Source organism: Mangifera indica, chromosome 18 (assembly GCF_011075055.1).
Source record: "Mangifera indica cultivar Alphonso chromosome 18, CATAS_Mindica_2.1, whole genome shotgun sequence".
In the NCBI taxonomy this organism is placed as follows: domain Eukaryota; kingdom Viridiplantae; phylum Streptophyta; class Magnoliopsida; order Sapindales; family Anacardiaceae; genus Mangifera; species Mangifera indica.
In genome coordinates this window covers 12,451,043-12,473,181 of record NC_058154.1, presented here as the reverse complement: position 1 = coordinate 12,473,181, position 22,139 = coordinate 12,451,043, and the positions used below count along the sequence as shown (strand labels likewise).

The 22,139-nt window shown below is 31.4% G+C and overlaps 1 protein-coding gene, 1 long non-coding RNA gene and 1 pseudogene across 2 annotated transcripts; all 3 read left to right on the top strand.

Annotated features, from left to right (window-relative positions):
• The first annotated feature begins 8,785 nt into the window (after positions 1–8,785).
• LOC123202365 (beta-amyrin 28-monooxygenase-like) lies at positions 8,786–10,829 on the top strand. Its single transcript, XM_044618256.1, has 3 exons — positions 8,786–9,771; positions 9,882–10,069; positions 10,399–10,829. The coding sequence occupies exons 1-3, from the start codon at positions 8,820–8,822 to the stop codon at positions 10,702–10,704; spliced, it is 1,446 nt and encodes a 481-aa protein (XP_044474191.1). The 5' UTR covers positions 8,786–8,819; the 3' UTR covers positions 10,705–10,829.
• Positions 10,830–15,214: 4,385 nt separating this feature from the next.
• On the top strand, positions 15,215–18,517 carry LOC123201773 (annotated as a pseudogene).
• Positions 18,518–19,567: 1,050 nt separating this feature from the next.
• Positions 19,568–21,511, top strand: LOC123201599. The gene is made up of 2 exons (XR_006498860.1): positions 19,568–19,709; positions 21,021–21,511. It is a non-coding gene; the product is annotated as an uncharacterized LOC123201599 (long non-coding RNA).
• The last annotated feature ends 628 nt before the right edge of the window (positions 21,512–22,139 follow it).

The following is a 22,139-nucleotide window of genomic DNA, read 5'->3' as shown; positions in this document are numbered from 1 at the left end:
ATCTTCATCTTCTAAGACATTCTGACATGAGGATTTCAAGGGTAAAACTCTTGTGTTAAGGTTTTAAAAATAGGATTTAATATTAGAGCATTGGACCCCAATCATGGTTTTAATAAAGCCCAAATTGGTGTCTTCCGCCCGTATTATAATTTGTGAAGTGTATGGGGTTGTCATGAGGTTATTTAATTACTCAATTTTAATTAAATCAATCTTTTAATTGATATTAACCCACGTCAACAAATTTTCTAACCACTACAACTTGTGGAAGATCAATATCAAGCACAACAATGTCTTTTTGTGAGATTGTTCTATAACAGTTGTCATTTGTGAAAATATATTTATAGTATAGGTAATAATTCTAAAGAATTTGACCAATGTGAATGATCTAATTGCTAAGTTTGAGATATTGAAATAGGAATATGTCAATTATAATGTTGTTAAGAGATGGATAATAAGATTTGGGAAAATCTCAGACATGACAAGTTATATGTATCTTATCGGTAATGCTATTTATCTTGTTTATAACACTATCATGACTTAAATTTATAGTTTGAATCTATCATTTGAATTTAATAGGCATCATGTTTCCATACAATCATGTCACACTATGCTAATGCAATAAAACTAAGTGCGTTAATAATAAATATTAATTTATATATATAATTAGATGATTTTAAATTAAAAATAAAATAATATCTAATCTCATTATAACATTCTTTTTTTTTATACATAAATTGTTATTTGTTATTAGCACACATAATTTTACTCGTAACTCATTAATTAGCGATGTGAAATATGGTGGCACTATCTTATGGTATTCGAATTAAAATCCAAAAGAAGAAATGGTCTCATCTTCAGCTCCATGATGCCCACACATGTGGTGGGCAGGGCTCATGTCATCTTTCTTAATTAAAACCAAAATTGATATGCACCTGCATGATGTGAAAAAAAAAGGGTGTTCACATTGCCATGTCCTCCTAGACATATTCCATCTTGATTGAATGTATCAAGTATGTTCGAAATTGAAAAATAAATGAATAAACCATAAAATTTACATCATTTATAGTAGTTTTGGAATTCGTATTCTAACGATGATATATTATTATACGATTGAATAATTTTGAGAACTGAATATATGATCCATCTTCATCAGAGATAAAGACGCTGACCTAGGTGTCACCAAGGGAAATTGTTGCCAGAGGGAAAAATAGAAACTTAACAAAAGAAAATATAACATTTCAAGGTTTAATCTTAGAGAAAATTGTTAGTTTTCTAAACCTAGTAGGGAAATTGATAAAATTTTATTATTTTTAATATATTACTGGTTAAATGATAATTTTACTCTTAAAACTAACTGATTATGTTAATTTTAACCCCCCATAAGTAAGAGCTTGGATTTTCAATACTTAACGAGTATTAGTTTGGAAATTCAACAAACCTTGGGTGGGAATAGGTATTTTGGCTAAATAAATATAACATAGATTTTACATCATTTTATATAATGATTGAATAATTTTGAGTACAGTAAATGTACAATTATTTATGTATTATCATTTATACAATAAATTTAAAATTGGGGATAGATTAAATTAAAACTGAGTTTTAGCTTGACTTAATTCAAGTTCGATTGAAAAAGTCAAGTTCAAGTCTAATCTCAAGCTCGACAAACTCTTTTTAAACCTAATTGAGCTTAATTCGGCTTGATAAATAAATTTTTCATATTTTGTGTGTGCATTATTTTGAGCTCCAATTTCTTTTCGGTTGATTAGTTTTTTTAACACTCAAATAGATTGCATATACTTGCATAATAATTCTATTTTCAAGTAATATATTTATATATGCATAGGTATGAAAGTGGGGAGTTTGCTTCACATATAGGTATGAACATGGTTTGCACATGAAAGACTTAAGGGGTCTGTTGACCCCACTTGATTTTGATAAATTTTCATATATAAATTTTAAGTTGTCTATTTGTCTCCCTCTAATTTCTTAACTAAGTTTCATTGGCTTTGAAAAATTTTCAATTATAACATTTAAAATTTTATTTTACCTTTTAAAAAAAAAAATTATTTATCTTTCTATATTTTACTCTCATTCAATATTAATTCTCTAAATTTTATTTTTAGATCCACAAATTACAACAATTGTCTGGCTATGTAGGAAGGTGTGTTTGCATATTCTTCATTAATCACGTAAAGACGATGGTAGCTGGAGAGAGTTATTGCTCCTACCTAGAAAAGGTCACTGTTTTGTGGAGGAGATTCACAGTTGAATAATTGTATCTCAGACAACAAGAATTAACCGTCGACAAGACTTTGATGTAGCCCAAATAACGGATCATTGACCTAACACCTTAATACAAGCGTTTAGACAACTTATGTTAAAAGGATGTAGATAACTCATATCATTTTGGTAAGTATATCTTTTCCGAATAAAAAGATATCCAAGCTATTTAATTATAACTACATTTAGAGGGCGTTTGGTTTGGGTAATGTTTGATTACTAAAATAGAAAGATTACCTTGAAGATAGATTACTTATAAGATTACTGGGTATAAATGATTACTATGTTTGATAAAATTTGATAGGTATAAATAATTATTGTGTTTGGTTAAAGGTAATAAAAGATTACTAGTAAATTATTTTACTTAAATGCCCTTGAATATAATTGTTTTTAAATATTTTGTATATTATTTGTCATATTAATTAAAAATAAATTTATTTTTATCTCAAAAAATTAATAAATAATAATTTTTCTATAATAAACTCAAGATTACCCCAGTAATCTTTAAATACCTAAGGTGAAGGTGGTAATCAGATTACCACTTATATTACATGTCACGTCAGCATTGGTAATAGAAAATTACTGTAATCTTTTATTACTGACAAATCAAACAAGGGAATAAAAGATAAATTACCAAGGTAATAATAAATTCCCCCAACCAAACACACCCTTATATCATTAAGTAAGATATTTAAATTGCAAAAATAAACAATTAGGTAAAATCATCATCTTGTCAATCACGTTAGTTGTGTCGTATTTAGTGCAAAAGAATATTGAACCAATCAGACAACATGTACATATTACATTAACTGAAAAGTGGTGGTGTAACACCCACCTTCTTTCATTCTATAACAATCTTGATCGACGATACACGTATTATCCTAATCAAACGGATATGCAAGTTTAGTGAAACCTCTATATGCTAAATCAAAGAAAACATATAGCAAAGGGATTTTTTTTTAATCTACAGACTTTTACTCTAAGATCTTTTGCTATTTCATTCTCAGAAATAGCAACATCCTCTCGTTTTATGTATATAAACCAAAGAAAACACATAATAAAGGGATTTTTTTTATCTCTAGACTTTTACTTTAAGATCTCTTGCTATTTCGTTTTCAGAAAATTTTCTTAAGCCAAAAAAAAAAAAACCAAACAAACATATCCAAAGAGGACATATAACAGTTACACTTCTTTTACTTCATGTTTGATTTCTTAATGGATTACAACTCCTAACTACCAAATTTATGTATATTATGGTGCTTCAGAGATACATACAAAAACTTACCGATCAAAAGGAAAATTATCAAATTTTGTCCATATTGCATGGGCTATGATGGGTCTGAATCCATGTACAAATTGTTGATGACAATTTATTACCCTTGAGCAAAAAGGAAATTCTCTAATAGAAATAACGATGAAGACTACTAAAATCTTGGCCATCGGAGATAAGGTGAGAATAAAGATAAATATATCTTTGACCCATCTCTTCTCTGATTTGTTCACTCTTCTTCATATATCCTAATTAAACCCTTAAAAGTTTTTAATTATTACAAATATACTATAATACTTAATAAATATATTGTTATTTTTCTAGTAGGAATACGATGGGGAAAGGGAATGGAATCTTCCGGCAAGAACCAGGAGGAGATACAAAACATATGAAAAGGTGTTAGTGAATGTAAGTTAAACATATGTTTCATAATTATTTTAATTGGCTTATTTCATATTTCATATTTATTTTAATTGACTTATTTCATATTGTTATTTTTTCAGTTGGGATACGATGGGAAAAGGGAATAGAATTTTCCCACGGAACCAAGAAAGGATATTCAACATATGAAAAGGTGATGGCGAATGTAAGTTAAACATACGTTTCATATTTATTTTAATAGACTTATTTTATATTTCATAATCAAAATTTATTTTAATTGACTTTTTTTATATCGCAATTTTTCTAGCAGGGATACAATGGAAAAAGGGATTGGAATTTTCTCACAAACCTAAGAGGGGATACTTGACATATGAAATGGTGATAGTGAATGTAAATTAAACATATGTTTCGTACTGATTTTAACTGACTTATTTCATACTTCATAATCAAATCATATTTTAATTTACTTATTTTATAGTTCATAATCAATACTTATTTTAATTGACTTATTCCATATTTCATAATCAACACACTCTGTTTATGTACCTATCTATGTATATATATATACAATGAAATTATGTATATCTATTTTGAGTACACAAATGGGTTCATCTTTTAAGTGTATCATCATGTGATTAGGTGTTATCTTATTATTAATTCAAAATCATTCAATCACATGATGACACACATCAAGTATGTACCTATTTGTATACTCAAAATAGTTACGCACAATTTTATTGTGTGTATATATATATACTAACACATTTACACACACAAAAAATTAGGTACACACTTATATATCTCATCATGTGATTATGTATTACTTTCTCTATAAACAATTGAAATAATATTGAGATGAACTTGAGCCAAATTAAACCAAACACTCCTTGATTTGAGTTTGGCTCAACTCAAAAAACGAGCTGACTTTTTTCAACTCAAACTAAGTTCTAAATTGAACAAAATGAATTAAAATCTAGCTAAACTAAGTTGAGCTAACTTTTGAGACTAAGCCTACTCAATTCGAATCCAACCCTAATTATAATCATATCAAGAAATATGTAATTTTGGATGGATGACACATTCCTTTATGCAATGTGATGTTATGTTTCGTCAATTTGGATGAGTAAAATGATATTTTAATATTCTTTTATTATCTCTAATCAAATATAATAATTGTTTATACATAATAATTATTATCTCTAATCAAACACCTTGATTGAATGCATCCCACACATGTGGTTTGCACATGGAAGACTTACATTGGGGCAGACTTAGGTAGGGCTAATAAGGGTCTGTTGACCCCACTTGATTTTGATAAATTTTCATATATAAATTTTAAGTTGTCTATTTGTCTCCCTCTAATTTCTTAACTAAGTTTCATTGGCTTTGAAAAATTTTCAAATATAATATTTAAAATTTTATTTTACCTTTTTTTAATTTTTTTTTTATTTATCTTTCTATATTTTACTCTCATTCAATATTAATTCTCTAAATTTTATTTTTGGATCCACCAATTACAACAATTGTCTGGCTATGCAAGCAGGTGTGTTTGCATATTCTTCATTAATCACATAAAGGCGATGGTAGTTATTGAGAGTTATTGCTCTTGCCTAGAAAAGGTCACTGTTTTGTGGAAAAGATTCACAGTTGAATAATTGTACCTCGGGCAACAAGAATTAACCATCGACAAGACTTTGATGTAGCCCAAATAATGGATCATTGACCTAACACCTTAATACAAGCGTTTAGACAACTTATGTTAAAAGGATGTAGATAACTCATATCGTTTAGGTCAATATTTCTTTTCCGAATAAAAAGATGTTCAAGCTATTTAATTATAACCTCATTTCTATCATTAAGGAAGATATTTAAATTGTAAAAATAAACAATTAGGTATAATCATCATCTTGTCAATCACGTTAGTTGTGTCATATTTAGTGCAAAAGAATATTGAACCGATCAAACAATATGTACATATTACATTAACTGAAAAGTGGTGGTGTTACACCCAACTTTTTTCATTCTATAACAATCTTGATCAATGATACACATATTATCTTAATCAAATGGATATGCAAGTTTAATGAAACCTCCATATGCTAAACCAAAGAAAACATATAACAAAGGGATTTTTTTTATCTATAGACTTTTACTTTAAGATCTCTTGCTATTTCATTCTCAGAAATAGCAACATCCTCTAATTTTATTTATATAAATCAAAGAAAACACACAATAAAGGGATTTTTTTAATCTCTAGACTTTTACTTTAAGATCTCTTGCTATTTCGTTTTTAGAAAATTTTCTTAAGCCAAAAAAAAAAAAAAACAAACATATCCAAAGAAGACATATAACAGTTACACTTCTTTTACTTCATGTTTGATTTCTTAATGGATTACAACTCCTAACTACCAAATTTATGTATATTATGGTGCTTCAAAGATACATACAAAACTTACCTATCAAAAGGAAAATTATCAAATTTTGTCCATACTGCATGGGTTATAATGGGTCTGAATCCATGTACAAATTGTTGATGACAATTTATTACTCTTGAGTAAGAAAAAAATTCTCTAATAGAAATAAGGATAAAGACTACTAAAATCTTGGCCATCGAGGATAAGGTGGGAATGAGGATAAATACATCTCTGACTATCCCCTCTCTGATTTGTCCACTCCTCGTCATATATCCTAATTAAACCCTTAAAAGTTTTGAATTATTACAAAAATACTATGACACTTAATAAATATTGGATACGGGTTCATCCATGACGAGTCGACCCAACCCGGTTGAATATAACTGCCAAAGATGGTTATAAGAGGAAGTTGGAGGGCAGTTGGACTTATATAAATTGTCCAAATTGCCTCCTCAAAAGGAGAATGCCATTTTTATCAAAAAGAAAAATTATCTCTCCTCTCTTCTCCTACTAATGAAATGCACAGTAAATTTGTCTCCCAAATGAGAATCAGTACGTAAGCAAATGGTGTCGTGGAAATAGACTAACGTCAACACCTCGTGTAGTATTCAAAGATGCTTTATCGAAAATTGAAACGGGTATGTAAATTCGTATTTACAGATTTCACAGAATTTGATCCTAGTATGTTTAATTATACCCAACAATAAATATATCGTTATTTTTCTAGTAGGAATACGATGAGGAAAGGGAATGGAATTTTCCTGCGGGAACCAGGAAGGGATATAAGGCATATGAAAAGGTGATGGTGAATGTAAGTTAAACATATGTTTCATAGTTATTTTAATTGACTTATTTCATGTTGTTATTTTTCTAGTAGAGATGCAATAAGGAAAGGGAATGGAATCTTTTTGCAAGAACTAAAAGGATATATAAGACATATGAAAAGGTGTTAGTGAATGTAAGTTAAGCATATGTTTCATAATTATTTTAATTGACTTATTTCATGTTGTTATTTTTCTAGTAGGGATACAATAAGGAAAGGGAATGGAATCTTTCTACAAGAACTAGGAGGATATATAAGACATATGAAAAGGTGTTAGTGAATGTAAGTTTAGCATATGTTTCATAATTATTTTAATTAACTTATTTCATATTTCATAATTAATATTTATTTTAATTGAATTATTTCATATCATTATTTTTCTAGGAGGGATATGATGGGGAAAGGGAATGGAATTTTCTTATGGGAACTAGGAGGTGATATGAGAAATATGAAAAGGTATTAGTGAATGTAAGTTAAACATATGTTTCATAGTTATTTTAATTAACTTATTTCATGTCGTTATTTTTCTAGTAAGGATACGATGGGGAAAGGAAATAGAATTTTCCCATGGGATCTAGGAAGGGATATTCAACATATGAAAAGGTGATAGTGAATATAAGTTAAACATATGTTTCATATTTATTTTAATAGACTTATTTCATATTTTATAATCAATACTTATTTTAATTGAGTTATTTCATATAGTTATTTTTCTAATAGGGATATGATGGGAAAAGGGATTGGAATTTTCTCGTGGACCTAGGAGGGGATATTTGACATATAAAAAGGTGATAGTGAATGTAAGTTAAACAAATGTTTTGTACTTATTTTAACTAACTTATTTCATATTTCATAATCAATTCATATTTTAATTGACTTATTTCATATTTCATAATCAATACTTATTTTAATTGACTTATTATATATTTCATAATTCATACTTATTTTAATTGACTTATTCCATATTTCATGATCAACACATTATGTTTGTGTACCCTTCTGTGTGTATATATTTACAATAAAACTTTATGTACCTATTTTAATTATATAAATGGGTTCATACTTAAATATATTATCATGTGATTAAGTGTTATTTTATCATTAATTCAAAATCACTCAACACACGATAACACACATTAAGTGTGTATCTATTTGTGTACTCAAAATGAGTACGCATAGTTTTTTTGTATATACACACACAAAAATGGGTACACACTTATATATCTTATTATATGATTAGGTATTACTTTATCCTGAAATAATTGAGATAATGCTGAGACTACAAACTTACTGTTATTGATATTTGTTTCTTGAATAAATAATACAATACAAGAGTGGTATATGGTTAGCAATGATACAGTTTTAGATGAGATTAGGGATATGATTTGTATGGGATACACTAAAATATACACAGAATATTTTATGTTATATTTAGTTGCATGGGTTGTCATGTGGTGGCATGAGTTGTGCTTATTATATCTTTAATTCAAAAATCACTTAATCATATTATAATGATATACATCAAATATATACCCATTTGTATAACATAGTTTTATTGTAAATATATATAATCTTTGCATATTCATTTCATATAAACAATTGAAGCTTGAAATTTGATTTCCAAAACCAACTTAAAGCAAAATCAGCCATGGAGTTCTTCCTTTCCGGCTTGATCCTCTTCATCATGACTCTTTTCCTCTCCATATCTCTTGCTTATCTCTTTCGCAGTGAATCCAAATCTTCTCATGTCAACCTTCCTCCAGGCAAAATGGGCTTGCCATTCATAGGCGAAACCTTAGAGTTTCTCAACACTGGTCGAAAGGGTCATCCCGAGAAGTTTATTTCTGACAGAATAGCCAAATACTCATCCCCAATCTTCAAAACTTCAATCCTTGCTGAACCCACTGTTGTTGTTTGCGGTGCAGTTGCTAACAAGTTCTTGTTCTCCAATGAGAACAAGCTTGTCGAATCCTGGTGGCCAGATTCCGTTTATAAAATCTTCCCTTCAAGCGCACAAACATCTTCTAAAGAAGAATCCAAGAAGATGAGGAAGATGTTGCCCAACTTTCTAAAGCCAGAGGCCTTGATGAAATACACTGGAATAATGGATTCTATTGCCCAGAGCCATTTTCAGGCTGCTTGGGAAGGCCAAGAACAAGTTCTAGTCTTCCCTCTGGCAAAAAAATACACCTTCTGGGTTGCTTGCAAAGTTTTTTTAAGCCTGGAGGATCCTGAGCGTGTTGCAAAATTTGCTGATCCTTTTAATGTTTTGGCTTCAGGAATAATTTCTCTTCCTGTGGATTTTCCAGGGTTTCCATTCAACCGTGCTATCAAGGCATCAAATATAATAAGGAAGGAAATAATGAGTATTATCAAACAAAGGAAGATTGATCTTGCGGAAAAAGAAACATCTCCTAAAGATATATTGTCCCATATGTTACAAGCAACAGATGAGAATGGTAAGCACATGAACGAGTTAGACATCGCCGATAAAATTATCGGTTTATTGATCGGTGGCCACGACACAGCTAGTGCCGCCATTACTTTCATCATCAAATATCTCTCTGAAATTCCTCACATATACAGTCAAGTCTTAGAGGGTACGTAGTGCACTTTTTATTTATTTAATAACTTATAATTACCTCCTACTATGATTCCAAGGCTTGTCGATCAGCTATTAACAATTATCTTTTGTAAAATATATGTATAGAACAAATGGAGATCGCAAAATCGAAAAAGCCTGGAGAGTTGTTGAACTGGGAAGACATTCAGAAAATGAAGTATTCATGGAATGTTGCATGTGAAGTCATGAGACTTGCCCCCCCAGTCCAGGGTGCTTTCAGTGAAGCCATTAACAACTTTGTCTTCCATGGTTTCTCCATTCCAAAGGGCTGGAAGGTCAGTTCGACCCCCATGTGTGTGTATGTGCACGCACGTGGGTGTGTGTGTGTATATATATATATATTACATTACAAGTAATACCACATTCACAAATATATTGCATAAACTTGTTTATACAACTTGATGTGACAGCATTTGATTATTGAGTGATTTTAAAATAAGAAGAAAAAAATAAATAATTATATCATCCAATCAAAAGCTACACCTTAATTTGTATAATTTGTTTATATATGTATAGTTTTATTAATATATTATATTAATAACTGCAATTTGATATATCAACTAGAACTGACAAGGTTTTCCAAATTCTTTTATACACATTGTAGCTTTATTGGAGCGCAAATTCAACACACAGGGATCCAGAATGTTTTCCAGAGCCAGAAAAATTTGATCCTTCAAGATTTGCAGGAAATGGACCAGCTCCATACACATTTGTTCCATTTGGAGGAGGACCAAGAATGTGCCCTGGAAAAGAATATGCTCGTTTGGAGATACTTGTGTTCATGCATAATGTGGTGAAACGGTTCAGCTGGGAGAAGTTGATTTCTGATGAGAAAATTACTGTGGATCCAATGCCCATGCCTAGCAAAGGACTGCCGGTTCGCCTTATTCCACACAAACATGTTGATTAAGAATAAAATTATGCGTACAAATAAATTACATAAACTTATATGTACAAATTGAGATAACTTGTGATTAGGTGATGTGATTATTTACTTTTTCTCTTACTTCAAAATCATCTAATTATATGTTACCATATCAGTTTGTACAAATAAATTTGTGTAAATTGTTTGTATATATAGTATTACTGTTCATTAATTACATGACATGTAGAGCTTAGTCGATTCCATTATCTTTCTGAGTAATGTTATGTGCATGTAGTTTTGAGTAAATAATTAAATATTTAGATAATGTGTCATCATATGATTAGTATTATTTTATCATTCATTCAAAATCATTTAATTATATGATGATACATTATCTGTCTACTCAATTATGTACTCAATATTGTATGCACATAGTTTTAGTGTTATCTTTCTTTATGGTTAATTATATATGAGAGTGTGGTAAAGTTGAACATGTAAGAAGGAAATCAAGTTATTGTATGGTAAATTTACATAAATAAAGTATAAAATATTGATATGTAAGTTTATCGCACAAATTATAAAATATTAAATTAAATAAAATATTTATAAGAATATATGATTGAGTCATATTATTTGAATCCGTAAAACTCTTGAATTTACTTGGATTGTAATGATAGATCTTCCTTTTTTAAACCTTTTGAAATACCAGTTTTTAATAGTAAAATTATTATGTCAGGTTTCGAACTCGAGATCTAACATTGGACCCCCAATCGAGGTTTCAATAAACTTCAAAGTCTAAATTGGTGTCTTTTACTCATGTTATCATTTGTGATAATAAGGAGTTGTTATTACTATTCAATTATCGATTTTAATTAAATCAAAATTTTAATTAATGTTAACCCAAATCAAAATATTTTTTGACTGCCACAACTTATGGAGGATCAAAATCAAGCACAACAATCTATTTTTTCCTGCGATTGTTCTATAGCATTTGTCATTTCTTACAATATAGGTAATAATCCTAAAGAATTAGTGACTGTTGTGATTGATCTTTGAGAAAATCTCATTCTCATATGTAACAATGTATATATCTAATCCGTGATACTATTTATTTTAGTTATAACACTATTTATTTCCTTAGAAATCTTCTAACAATATTTCCGACCCATTTGACTTCGAATCAAGTTAAATTGAAGCTGATCATAATGAATGTAAGTTGAATTTGAGTCAATTTATATTTAAGATTGATTCAATTTGAATTTTACACTAGATAAAAGCATTAATTCAATAACATATTATTATCTTCTAAGTGTATACATAGTTGCAAGCAAGCCCAAGTTATCCGTACTGGATTTTTGTTTTGGGAGATCTTGACCCATTGATCTCAGATTATCTCAACATCTTTGGACAATATGCAAGCATTACTCATTCTAAATTGGACTAGGGCTAATAGAGGAAAATTTTTACTTGTCTAAGCAAGGTCCATTTCTCTAAAAATAGCCTGAGAATGGCCCATAAGTGTCCTTCATGAACCTTCTCATGGTCCTATATTATACGTAAATAAGAAATAATCATGCATGTATAAACGGTGAAATACTAATTAATATAAATAAATTAATACATAATTATTGATTAAGTGATTTAATTGATTATTTTATTATTAATTTTAAATTAACCAGTTATATAATAACACATCAATTTATTTTTATATATTACTTCTCAAGTGTATGCACATGAATTATCATAAGTAAGTTTATGGCATATCATCTCACCAATTTTTTCAAGTGGATTCTCCTGTTGATATATGAAAGCAATAAATATTTACAAAGGGGTTGATTCTCTTATGAAAATTCAATTATCTTTTTAGGTAATAATTCGGATAATTAACTATTTTTAATTTTTTTTTTATACAAATATCTGTTTCTAAATTGTTGACAAACTAACATAACACTCGGTCAACCATTTAGAAATGCAGAAAATGATTTGTTGGCCAATACTTAAAAATACATAAAGTGGTTGGTTAGTTGATATAACATTTAGTCAACCACTTAAAAATGCAGATATTTGATTATAATTGCATGAGTAATACTATATGTATACATTTTTTATACGTAATTTGGATACATAGATGATGTGTTATCATATAGTTGGGAACTGACGTATATATAAATGTGAGGAAAAGTCTCACCTCTAGCATCATAAATTCCTTATAAGTTCATTATGTATTAGTTCAGGATTTTTTTCCAGCACAATTCCTATCATTAACAGTTTCTAGGAACAATAATGTCATATTTCTAACATTTATATCATAATATTTAAGAATATTCAACTACCCACAACACAGTATCATATTGATAACATACATTTCCTGACTAATAACAAAACAACCAATAGCAAGGCAATTTTTTCCTTTTCTTTTCCTACGTTTTCTCGCAACCAAACGGAAGAGTAATGAAGGGGGATACCAGGTGGTGAAAAGCTTGAGGGATTGGGCGAGAAAAGCGGACAGCAATAGGACATCTGAGACTCTGAGGTGATAGCAGACGGTTGTGATGAGTCTGATCCATCGCTTGATGAACCTTCATCGGTTGTGAACCCCTCTGGCATGGAAATCCGAAGCCAAAACACTCAGAGCCTGAGACGAAACCACCACAAATAGTTTTCGTGTTCAAGAAGGAAGGACTTCCGGATCATCAGCTAATTATTTAGAGAAAATTGTATGTCCCACTAAAAGTTTAGCAAAATCAAAGTTACCATCCACTGAATTCTTAAACTAGATATACCCACTCAAAAAAAAGCTAATAAAATAAAGGCATAAATGTCATTTCTTTTCCCAAATTGACGAAAAATGCCATCAGGAAATGTGTGATCTAACCAGAATTACATATTTCTTGATTCGATCATGACAATGTCGGGTGTGAAAAGGTGTTGTCAAAGTCAAAATCACACCAATCAAGTGCGATCCAAAAACATCACAGCTCTTCAAGTTTGATTATGTCATAATCGCACAATGAAATGTGTGATCTTGTTGCATGGCACATACCTGATTCGATTTCGAAGATTTTGATTGTTGGATCATACCTTTTTTGGTGCAACATTATATGTCGAATCCAACCAAATCATCGGTTTACAAAGTTAAGTTGTAGCTGAAAATTATAGTTTAAAAACTTAAAAATTGAGAATTAAATAAAAGATTTATAGAAATATCTAATTTAGTCATATCATTTAAATTTATAAAACTCTTAAAATTTACCCATTGTAGTGGTCATTCTTCCTCTCTAAAAAACTTTCTAAAAGACTAGATTTAATAGTAAAATTGTTACGTTAGGGTTTCGAAAAGGAGCTTGACATTAGATCCCAATCAAGAGTATAATGAACTTTAAAATCCAAATTGTTGACATCTTTTCATAATTTTTAAAACTTAATGAGGAAAAATTTGAGCATAAACTAAGCTTCGAGTGGGAATAAATCTTTTGGCCTTTTGATTGACAATAAATTTACAACGCACAAGCATGACTTGAATTAAACGAAGCAGTGTGGCAAGCCACACGCAGCCTGACATCACCCCACTCGTGGACAACTGATTGCCATCTACTGTGCTTATCCAAGTTGCTGGGTTCGGGATGCTATATATTAATTCAGTATATTAATTCGAAAGTCGGTAATTATTTCTGTCACATTTAATTTCACATAAAAATTTGTCAATTTGATTTACAGGTTTTCCGGTATGGCTAGCAAAATCTCGGAAAGAAACAATGTTTTTTTTACAGGTTCTCTGGTAACATATAGAAACAATGTCTTTTTACGGATGCATAACGTTTTTAAACAGAAACTTTTGCTGCCAAATTTTAAATTCTACCACATAATTACCGCAACATTTTGAATTCTTTACCACTTACATGATTGCATTCATAGAAAACTTACATGTTTCTCATTATAGTAGTAACTGGCAATTCAACCTCCAAATTAGGTCCTCGATCTGTCCCTTCTTAAAAGAAAAGAGGATTCCCTAATAAAAACAAAGATAGAAATAAAAATGATTAAAATCTCTCTAATTAGGGATAGGAATAAATATATTTCTCATCTCAGTTCATTTTCTCTTCAACATATCTTTTAAACTTTTAAATGTTAAATTACTTTTAAAATTTTTTAATTATTACAGATATATTTAGATATTTAATAAATATTTCATTATTTTTTTGACAAGATAAGATATAAAAGAGGAAAGGAATTGTCCCCCACTGGGAGAAGATGAAGATTCTTTGTTATTCTCGTATCAGGGATAGAATGAAATTGGAGAAAGGTTTTCCCAATGGGGATGGGGATTTGGGCATTCGCTCCTTATCTGGCCGTTGCCATCCCTGTGCATAACTAAGTTGATAATTAATTTATTATGCAGGAAATTACTGGAGTATTCCGAAAGAACAGCACGTCAAGCTGCCAACAGGTTCCATTGCCTTCCAGGATTGCAGAAACTTATTATTACAAGCAGTAGCAGATTCTAAAGCCTATCGATCCTTTGTATTTATAAACAAAATCAACCCCAAAAATAGAAATGGAGTTCTTCATCCTTTCTAGCTTAATTCTCTCCCTGGCTGCACCTCTTGCTTATCTCTTTCGCATCAAATCCAAATCTTCTCATGGCAACCTTCCACAAGGCAATATGGGCTTGCCATTCATAGGGGAAACCCTTGGATTTCTCAACACAGGCAGAAATGGTCATCCTGAGAAGTTCTTTTCTGACAGAATAGCCAAATACTCCTCCACAATCTTCAAAACTTCAATCCTAGCTGAACCCACTGTTGTTTTTTGCGGTGCAGCTGCTAACAAGCTTGTCGAATCCTGATGGCCAGATTCCGTTTATAAAATCTTCCCTTCAAGCACACAAACATCTTCTAAAGAAGAATCCAAGAAGGTGAGGAAGATGTTACCCAGCTTTCTAAAACCAGAAGCCTTGATGAAATACATTGGAATAATGGATTCCTTAGCCCAGAGGCATTATCAGGCTTGTTGGGAAGGCCAAGAACAAGTTAAAGTCTTCCCTCTTGCAAAAAATACACCTTCTGGGTTGCATGCAGAGTTTTCTTCAGCCTGGAGGATCCTGAGCGTGATGCAAAATTTGCTGATTCTTTTAATGTTTTGGCTTCAGGAGTCATTTCTCTTCCTATAAATTTTCCAGGGACGCCATTCAACCCTGCTATCAAGGCATCAATATGATAAGGAAGGAGTTGATAGTCATTATCGAACAAAGGAAAATTGATCTTAAGGAAAAAGAAAGCTTTCCTAAAGATATATTGTCACAGATTTTACAGGCACCAGATGAAAATGGTGAGCAAATGAAAGAGTTAGGCATGGCTTATAAATTTCTTGGCTTATTGATCGGTGGCCACTACACAGCCAGTGCTGCTATTACTTTCTTCGTCAAGTATCTCTCTGAACTTCCTCACATATACAATGAAGTTCTAAAGGGTATGTAATTTAAACCATAATCCAAACTAGACTAAACTATATTTTTTCAGTTTAGTTGATTTGAAACTTAAGATGGTTTGTTTGGTTTGTAATTTTTCCAAACCGTTCTATTGTTAATTTTCTTAGACAGCACCAAACAGAACATGCAATACACCTCTAATTACAGTACTTGTTGATCGGCTATTAACAAATATCTTTGTCAAATATATGTATAGAACAAATAGAGATTGCAAAATCGAAAAAGCCTGGAGAGTTGTTGAACTGGGAAGAAATTCAGAAAATGAAGTATTCCTGGAATGTTGCATGTGAAGTTATCAGACTTGCCCACCACTTCAGGGTGCTTTCAGGGAAGCCATTAACGACTTTGCCTTCTATGGCTTCTCCATTCCAAAGGGCTGGAAGGTCAGTTCAAGCTCAACGCACGTATATTCTATGTTCAAATGTTGGAATTCAACCCTTGATAAAAGCATTAATTCAAAAATATATTTATCTTCTAAGCATATATTGTTGCAAGCAATCCCAAGTCATCCATATTGGATTTATTCTAGGAAACCCACTGATCTTAGATTATCTCAATATCTTTGGACTATGTGTAAGCATATTCTAAGATTAGACTGGAAAGGGAGTGCTTGAAAATGAAAATAGCGAGCCCCCGGTTGCGTTTCTTGACACCCTTGTTCTTGGGGAGGTAAAATTTGTTTAGCAAATTATGAAAAAGAATTTAGATTTCGAATTTATGTTGTGGGTATGGTTTAAATTTGTGGATTTTAAGGTTAAATTAGTTTTTACGTATGCTTGTAGTAGAAGGATCGCATGCAGAGGGGACTTTTTCGCTATGATGTCACTGCCTGTAAAACCAAGGTTCATTTCTGGTTTTTTCTCGATTTTGTTTTGATGTTTATGAATTATAATATATGGGGTTTCATTGAGATTTGTTGTTCATTCATATATTTTTGTTATTTTATCTTGGTTTAGGTGATTCCGGGTGAGTATGTTTTCATTGCCCAACTGAACGAGGGCCGCCATCTGAAGAAGAGGCCAACTGAATTCCGTGTTGACAAGGTCCTCCAGCCTTTTGATGGCAACAAATTCTATTTCACTAAAGTTGGGCAGGAAGAGGTTCTTTTCCCGTTTGAAGCAAGCGAAGATGGTGAAGTTCAGTTCTTCCCAAATGCACCCATTGATGTTGAGAATTCTCCAAGCGTTGTTGCCATCAATGTAAGTTCTTTAATGATCTTAAGATACCTAGTTAATTCAAGAAGAACAGCCTATTAAATAATATTTTTATGACCTGCTATTTAACAGGTGAGTCCTATTGAATATGGGCATGTTCTGCCGATCCCACGGGTTCTTGAGTGCTTACCACAGAGGATTGACCGTGTAGCCTCTTGCTTGCACTTCACATGGCTGCCAAAGCTGGGATTCAGTATTTCCGCTTGGGTTACAATAACTTGGGTGCTTTTAATCACCTCCACTTCCAGGTTATAATTTAACGTTATTCCTATGAACTAAAAATTCATGTTTTGGCTCATGATTTGTAAAAAGAACTAGTATTACAGCCAGTTATTACAATCCAATTCATCTGTTCTGTTTTACAGGCTTACTACCTGGCTGTGCCCTTCCCAATTGAGAAGGCCCCTACCGAGAAAATGACCTCTATGGATAATGGGGTGCATATTTATGAGCTTTTGAATTATCCAGTCAGAGATCTTGTCTTTGAGGGTGGAAATGCTACAGTAGATTTATCCAACACTGTCTCAGATGCTTGCATTTGCCTTCAAGAAAACAACATACCGTAAAATATGCTCATTTCTGATTGTGGAAAGCGCGTATTCCTCTTACCACAGGTAATAAATTTAGAACCATAATTGGGGTCGTTTTATTATCCATGATATGTATTTTTGACCATATTCCTTTGTTTTGAAACAAGCTCTTGGGGAAGAAAGTGCCGAGCTTCTTGATACCCAAGTCAACCCAGCTGTGTGGGAAATTAGTGGGCATATGGTTTTGAAGAGGAAGAAGGACTATGAAGAGGCATCCGAGGAAAATGCTTGGAGGCTGCTCGCTGAAGTCTCTCTCTCTGAAGAGAGGTTCCAGGAAGTGAATGCTCTCATCTTTGAAGCCATTTCCTCAGACCTCAAGCTCATGAAGAAGTTCATCCCATCAACAAAAGCTCCCACCGCATCATGGCAACGGGGGCGCAGGAATGCCTGGTCCACCAGCAAGATCTGGGCTCAGATACCAAACCAACTACGTATTTGGGTCTGGCTCATTTTTGTTTCGTGTCTAGCATATGAGATTTATTGTCTAACATGGATCAAGGTTGTTGCCTGAATAAGCCAACTGTATTTGCAGTGGTTGCTGTAATTTTTGTTGTGTAAAAACTTTTCTTCAGACTCTTGATAAAATTTTTATATGAACTTTCAGTTTTATATAAGATACAACGTTTTCTGTGTAAGATTAATTGCAGACATTCTTGTAATTCAGGGAACATCTTCCCTTCAGATATAATTGATTTCCCATAGAAATGGCACCGGGCTGGGCAGGCCATACCCATCTTTGTCAGATCAAACCTTTTTTCAAATTTTTCAGTCCCAGTTCCCATCTGATGGTGCTTTTCCCCATCCCCAGTAGAATTACGACCAAAAAAATAAAAAACCAGTTCATGAAGCCGTCCACCCAGCGAATGAAGATTTAAAACATTCTTATTTTTTTTTTTCCTATTGCAATGTTATTGTTCTACAAGCATTTTCGGAAAGAGAACCAAGATTCCATATGATAAAGGTTAAAACTTCATCTCTTTAGTGTTCAACGGCCACCGATTTACATCTCAAAAGGCCACCAATTCACATCCCAGAGAATCAATAATGAAATCGAATCCAAAACCACGAGAAGAAACAAGCAAACCAGTGTATCCAAAAAATGAAAAAAAAAATCACATTTAAATGCAATCGAAAGCAACAAAATAACAATTGGATTGCCTTTATCGACATTTTGATAGAGGGATCGGCATCAGTAAAAGATTAGAGAATGCCATGATTAGAGTTTAGAGAAAAATGAATTACAGCAGAATTTTATCCCTGGATTATAACTGCGATAATTTACGATATAATATATATTATGAGATATATTAAATTAATACAATACTTATTTTACGTATGATATAAATTATTAATATTAATCGTTACAGTTTTTAAAAAAAATAATAATATAATATGAATATATACGAAAGATCTTAAATTTTTAATAATATTTATGGTATTTTCTAAAATAATAGTATAATAATTATATTTTTTTTATTTTTTCATTATTTTATTTTTAAAAATTATATTATACAATACATTATTTTGTATATAATATACAGTACAAAAAAATTAGATTATCTTAATATGGTTCGATTGCTATCATAAGAATGTCTTTTTGAGAATAGCAACTTTATCCTCAAATTTAATGATAAATATCAAATTTACCCCTGTAACTCGAGAATATTAATAGTTACACAAACAAAACAAATAAGAATTGGGCTACAGTTACAGCTAGTTGAATCGCTTAACCGGAGATTGTAAACTCTCGCCGTCACTGTGAGTTCCAAAGCTACACTCATTAAACACCCACTTAATGTGTCTTTTATTCTCTTTTTGATTTAGTGTTATTTTTTTATAGTATTTTGTTCCTTTAAAGCATTATTTACATTGTGTGTGTTGGCGTTATGGCTTGAGTATGAAGCATGATTCACACAATCGGAATTGATTATTCAAAGTAAACAAGAAGTGGGTTTTCTAAATCAGTTTGGCAGATTAAGGGAATTAAGTTTCTGAATATGATTTTTATGTGAGTGGGTTTCGCAAGCTGTTGTTTTGTTAGGTGTTCGATGAAATGTCTCTAGGAAATTTGTTGTTGTTTCTTATACAATTTTGATTATAAGTGTACAAACAGAGGGGAGTGATGGGTACAAACAAAATAACCTCTCATCATGTGGATGGGTATCCAATTGTTTTCTTTATTTTTAATTCAAATTCATTAAATCGTATAATGATATAGAAGTTTATTTATACTTGTTAGTAACCAATCGTTTGTACATGAAGTTTCATTAATGAACAATTAGTGGTGGCTAAGTATATCGAGTGCATCTGGACTCGTGATTAGTGTCAGTGCATAAGAGTGTATATTGTATGCTCCAAGAGTTGGATTTCTATCATAGTTTGTTGATGTTAGGTCAAAATGATGGTTGATGGGGTTTTGTTTTAGGATAAAAATGTTTAGATTTTGTTGTAATTAGCCTGATCTAACTAATTTAGCTAAGGGTAGTTGAACATAACTTGAGAGGAATCCACGATCTCCAAAAGAATGGGGAATTAAAGAATTGGAGAATTTTGATTTATCAAAACCTCAAGTAATAGTACTTAAAAGCATTTTATAATTTGTTTGCCTAAAGGGGAAACAGGATTTTGTTTGTTTGTTTAATGCTTACATTTTTATGACCTTGTCACTTATCCAAACATGTTTATTATCATTTATAATTGTGGGTTATAATATGTTAAATGTTTTGTAATTATGACAATGAACCCATGGTTAGTCCAAATTTCTATATGTTTTTTATCCCTATTAGAAATCCGGTAACCTGTAAGGTCTTCAGCTCCTCATTTTTTTAAACTTGATTCACTTCAAATTTTGTGAAGGAAGTTGTTTCAGTTGAGTGAATTCTTATTATCAGTGTTGTACTAAAAATTATCATCAGGCTTTCGAGCATTCGCTCAGTTTTGCATTGATATTTGATGATTGGTTTTTGTCATGTTGCTATCATTATTCTGTGGCAGCAACACTAGTTATTTTGATATCTTTTCTGCATAAAGTTTTATTTCATAAGCTTCTGTCTTGAATCTGGGTTGCAGATTTATATAAATGAAGAAGGGACTGCACCCTCAGTTGCAATGGATATCCTATGTAACCCAGAGTGGCAGACTGATGCATGTTACAATGACAAAAATACACCATGTTGGCAAAGTGTACCATTTTCGGGCAAGACGCCAAATGGCTGAAAGTATCGGACAGCTTGCTAAGTTTAAGCGTCGTTACGAGCAGCAGGAGAATACTGAAAACAATGAAAAATGACAAAGCAGAAATGCAGAGAGAAGTAAGGTATTTGTGGCTAGATTGAATTCCTATTTTCAGAAATAAACCAAAACCTGGTGCTCTGAAGCACGTCATTTGCTGCTTCATGTGTGCTTAAATTTTAAACCAATTTCCATGTTTATTAAGTAGTGAGGCAACGCAGTTCGGAATTTATTTTGAATTATTGAATCAAGGCACTATGATTTATCAACAGTTTGTTTCATAAATCTTGAAATGAAATTGTTTATCTGATTATTGCTTCTGGTTATCAGTTAATGTTCATTGGAGGTTCATGAATGAGTAGGTTTTGGTAATTTCTCTGGTGGAAACAATCCATGACATGAGAGGGACTTAGGAAGTGAGGAGCTGCAGCTCTTGGCTTTGATATTGATGGTTACCTTGTTAACATCCTCAACCTCTTAATTTCCTTCTAGTTCATGTAAACATGATCAAAATAGAACAATATTATGTGTATCCAGTTTTAAGTATCTAATTGAATATTTAGATAATGTGTCATCATATGACTAGGTTTTATTTTATTCGTAATTCAAAATCATTTCATCATATGATAACACATTATCTGAGTATTTAAAAGTGGATTCACATAATTTTATTGATTAGAATATATAGCATATTGGTATTATCTTCTGTTCCAGGAAACCACTTTTTAATTCTATGAAATGTGTTACATGATGTGCCCAAATTGCACTGTTCAAAACATGTGAAACGCTTGAAGGTCACAAAATACAACCAGCCACCATTCTAGTTTTTGCAATGAAATGCTATAAAGAGTAGGTAGATATTAATGAGAAGTGACCTTCCTCAGGTTTACCTTATGACAGTTGACAAATTAATAAAGAAGATTAAAAAGAGTGATACTTCTTAGAATAATGAATGGG